This window comes from Branchiostoma floridae, chromosome 9, assembly GCF_000003815.2.
Source record: "Branchiostoma floridae strain S238N-H82 chromosome 9, Bfl_VNyyK, whole genome shotgun sequence".
NCBI classification, from domain to species: domain Eukaryota; kingdom Metazoa; phylum Chordata; class Leptocardii; order Amphioxiformes; family Branchiostomatidae; genus Branchiostoma; species Branchiostoma floridae.
Genome location: NC_049987.1, coordinates 17,770,188 through 17,774,618, shown reverse-complemented (window position 1 = coordinate 17,774,618; position 4,431 = coordinate 17,770,188). Strand labels below are relative to the sequence as shown.

The window sequence follows — 4,431 nt, the reverse complement described above, 5'->3', positions numbered from 1 at the left end:
TTCCTACGAAACACTCCCTCCCACGGAAAACTCCCTTTCCCGGCAGACGTAGTCACGTTGAAAGTCGCGGACCAACGCCACCCCCCCCCCCCCCCCAAAAAAAAAACCCAGCCCCGTTCCAAGGACTGCAAGGGAGTCTATGTACTACCCTGCATGCCGTCAAGAAGTGCATACTAGTAGCCTACGAAGACTAGAAGACAACAAAAGACCAGCCGGCATTCTATGACATACAAAAGGCACTCGCGACTTCAACCTATCATACACACGAACAAACACTAATAAAAATTGTCTTCTTTCAATATGAATATATATATGGTGCTATTACAGAATAAGAAATGCGAGTAAGAAACTGCCGAATAAATGGGGAGGGGGGCAAAATCCAGAAGGGGGGGGGGGGCGTCAGATCTCTCGACGCCACTTTCCATGACAAAAGGGATGCACTGGGTGAGGCAGACCGGGGAAAGATAATTAGGTGGTAATTGGCCGCTAATGTATGCATATTCCGCCAACACACAATGCAACACACGGCTCATGTCCTGTTGTGTAAGGTTGTTTCAAGGCAATCTGTAAGGGTATTTCAAGCCCTTTACGCCGTCCTGCACACAGAAATGGTTCGTTTCCGCGAGATTCTAGGACATGTAAAGGACTGTACACGTCTCGTTTGCAGGCATGAAACCTCCGGATTTTGAAGGACATGTTTAATTTCCAGTACTGTGTAAGTCAGTTTCCATCCTGGAAATGAGGCTTTTCAGGCAGTGGTTAAGATTTTAAGTTGCCAGGTGATTCTTATTTTAATTCGTAAGTTTGAAATTATTGATTGCAGAAACGACTTATGATGTATACACTAGTATGCTATCATAAGTCGTTTGAATGTTCAGTTATGTGATATGGAAATTCGAACAGAGTGCGAAAACAAGAAATATGACATTCAGATAAATGTTCAGGCAAATCATGTAACAGTCATTCATACAAACTTTCACCCCACAAATGTTGCCTCCTAAAACGTTCGTGCCAATCATTGTCTCTATCTCAACCAAAAGGTGAGGTCTCGTCTTGGAGTTCTTGACACGTGACTGAGGAAACTATCACGACAAAAAAAAATGATTGTACACCTTACACATTTGATATAGCCACAGACCCGTCTTTCTGATTAAAAAAAACTGCAATTTATAACGTAATCAACTATTTCTTCCTTCATTCTAAGAGTTAGCCCACACCATACCTGAGCGTGTACTTCATTCATCGCTTGTTCTGTCATCTCTGGAAATCCCCAGGGTCCGGCCAGTATCAAATGTTTGACTCTGCCAGGATGTTTAATAGCGTAGGAGGCCGCCAGAAAACCGCCGAAGCTTCCACCCCACAGAATGAACTTCTCCAGCCCTACACCTTTCCTCCACTCTTCGATGGAATCCACGAATTCCTCTTCCACAACGTCTGGATTTGTGCTAAACTTGGGCCGAGAACTTCGCCCAAATCCAAGTAGGTCGAACGCGTAGACTGTTCGGTGCTCAGCGAGGGCATCGAAGTTCAAGAAAAAGAACGCTGCTGCGCCGCCGAACCCATGAACCATCACAATGGGGAGGGTTTCTGGTTTTCTTGGATTCACTTTGAGTGTCCATATCCTTCCGCCGTTAGGGATTGGTACGTAGAATCTCTCTATTCTTGATTTTACATCTAGTATGGAAATAGAAGTAAGAGAAAAGCAAATAGATCTACCGTTACGTATTCGTATTAGTAATATATTAATGGGTGTTAAGCTAATAGGCAAACTGACGTGTACTTGGAAATTGATAAAAATGTACGATAAGAACACATGAAACATTTTTAAAAAAGACAGTCCAATACTATTGAAAGGGCCCCGTCCCTGAGGAGTCACAAAAAAAGAAACTTGAAATATACGACAGCTTACATGTCAATACTCGAGTTTCAGCATCAGCAAGACGTTGTGGAGATGTCGGGCACCATCTGGGCACCATCGGGAAACAGAAGACGATTCAAATACCTTTTCCCTTCCTCCTTTTTTCTTGACAATATTAACGCCGATTGCAATGCAAACTTTGTTGTATCTATGGGAATTCTCTTTTATTGTGTTGACATTTGAACAAAGGATAATCTCAAAAGGATTATGTCTTTCCCTAAGGGAGTGAAATGTTGAAAACAAACTCCTAAAACTGGCTATAAGGGGGGGGGGAGTTGTAGCGACTGGCGTATCGGACCGGGCTGAAGTTAGCAGCCCATTTAGCAGCCGATTTTAGCAGCCGATTTTAGCAGCCGATTTTGACCTAGAGGAAAGGTAGCATCCGATTCGACTACATATATTTTCATTTCTTTTTACGATTTAGCCCAATTGAACACATTTGTCAACGTGAGCGTTGACAAAAGTTATAAAATAGTATTTTTCCAACAATTTGAGTTTGTTATCGTTAAGTCGCAATTCTTAGTTTAGCAAATAACAGCAAAATTAAAAAAAAACTCCAGCAGCGATACCTACCGGAGTGAGTGTACTTACGTAAAATCGGCTGTCTATCTGTCTATCTAAACGTGGCCCGTGAACTTGTGAGGGCAATTTAGATAGCTTATACCCTAACGTATTCAATACAAGTATTAAATCTAACGGGCCGGATTTAATTAATGAATTAATTGAGTTGAAGCAGTTTCTACACAGAGCCAAGGCAGCGCAAAAATCGGCTGCTAAACTGCTTGTAGAGCAATCTGCTACTTATCTAAACGTGGCCCGTGAACTTGTAAGTGCTATTTAGATAGCTTAAACCCTAACGTATTCAATACAAGTATCAAATCTTACGGGCCGGATTTAATTAATGAACTAGAGGGGAACTAACTGATAGGATATATGCAAGCAGGGGGGGGGGGGCATAAAATAGGCTGCTAAACTGCTTGTAGAGCAATCTGCTGCTTATCTAAACGTTGCACGTGAACTTGTAAGTGCAATTTAGATAGATTATACCTTAACGTATTCAATACAAGTATTGAAACTTACGGGCCGGATTTAATTAATGAACTAATTGAGTTGAAGCAGTTTCTACACTGAGCCAAGGCAGCGCAAAAATCGGCTGCTAAACTGCTTGTAGAGCAATCTGCTACTTATCTAAACGTGGCCCGTGAACTTGTAAGTGCTATTTAGATAGCTTATACAATAACGTATTCAATACAAGTATCAAATCTTACGGGCCGGATTTGATTAATGAACTAGAGGGGAACTAACTGATAGGATATACGCAAGCAAAGGGGGGGGGGTCGTAAAATCGGCTGCTAAACTGCTTGTAGAGCAATCTGCTACTTATCGAAACGTTGCCCGTGAACTTGCAAGTACAATTTAGATAGCTTATACCCTAACTTATTCAATACAAGCATCAAATCTTACGGGCCGGATTTAATTAATGAACTAGAGGGGAATTAACTGATATGATATACGCAAGCAGGGGGGGGGGATAAAATAGGCTGCTAAACTGCTTGTAGAGCAATCTGATACTTATCTAAACGTTGCCCGTGAACTTGTAAGTGCAATTTAGATAGCTTAAACACTTACGTATTCAATACAAGTATCGAAACTTACGGGCCGGATTTAATTAAGGAACTAATTGAGTGGAAGCAGTTTCTACACTCAGCCAAGGGAGCGCAAAAATCGGCTGCTAAACTTCTTGTAGAGCAATCTGCTGCTTATCTAAACGTTGCCCGTGAACTTGCAAGTGTAATTTAGATAGCTTATACCCTAACGTATTCAATACAAGTATCGACACTTACGGGCCGGATTTAATTAATGAACTAGAGCGATCTAATTGAGAAGAAATCGGCAAGCATAGGGGGCGCTAAAATCGGCTGCAAATGGCTTGTAGAGCAATCTGCTACTTATCTAAACGTGGCCCGTGAACTTGTAAGTGCAATTTAGATAGCTTATACAATAACGTATTCAATACAAGTATCAAATCGTACGGGCCGGATTTAATTAATGAACTAGAGGGGAACTAACTGATAGGATATATGCAAGCAAGGGGGGGGGGGGGAATAAAATCCGGGGCTAAACTGCTTGGAGAGAAATCTGTTGCTTATCCAACCCCACCCCAAAACCTGGCAGTGCAATTTAAATTGATTATCCCCCAACGTATTCAAAACAAGTATTGAAACCTACGGGCCGGATTTAATTAATGAACTAATTGAGTTGAAGCTGTTTCTACACTGAGCCAAGGGAGCGAAAAAATCGGCTGCTAAACTGCTTGGAGAGCAATCTGCTACTTATCTAAACGTGGCCCGAGAACTTGTAAGTGCTATTTAAATAGCTTATACAATAACGTATTCAATACAAGTATCAAATCTTACGGGCCGGATTTGATTAATGAACTAGAGGGGAACTAACTGATAGGATATACCCAAGCAAAGGGGGGGGGGGCCGGAAAATCCCCTGCTAAACTGCTT

General features: G+C 41.8%; 1 protein-coding gene and 1 long non-coding RNA gene across 5 annotated transcripts in view; both read right to left on the bottom strand.

Annotated features, from left to right (window-relative positions):
• LOC118422824 overlaps positions 1-465 on the bottom strand; it is a 1,685-nt gene extending 1,220 nt beyond the window's left edge. The window contains exon 1 of the long non-coding RNA XR_004831971.1: positions 149-465. This is a non-coding gene — a long non-coding RNA (uncharacterized LOC118422824). The remainder of the gene's footprint in view (positions 1-148) is intronic.
• LOC118422823 ((Lyso)-N-acylphosphatidylethanolamine lipase-like) overlaps positions 1-4,431 on the bottom strand; it is an 18,674-nt gene that overhangs the window by 9,266 nt on the left and 4,977 nt on the right. For 2 of the 4 annotated variants that reach the window (XR_004831969.1, XM_035830602.1), the window contains exons 1-2: positions 1,910-2,748; positions 1,223-1,674 (exon numbers count right to left, since the gene is read on the bottom strand). Coding sequence is in view for 1 of the 4 variants with exons in the window: in XM_035830602.1 (XP_035686495.1) it covers positions 1,223-1,674; positions 1,910-1,976 (519 nt within the window). In the remaining 3 variants the exon portion in view is untranslated. Of the gene's footprint in view, positions 1-1,222; positions 1,675-1,909; positions 2,749-4,431 lie in introns of those variants that run through there. The other 2 variants (XR_004831968.1, XR_004831970.1) reach the window with 2 other exon arrangements.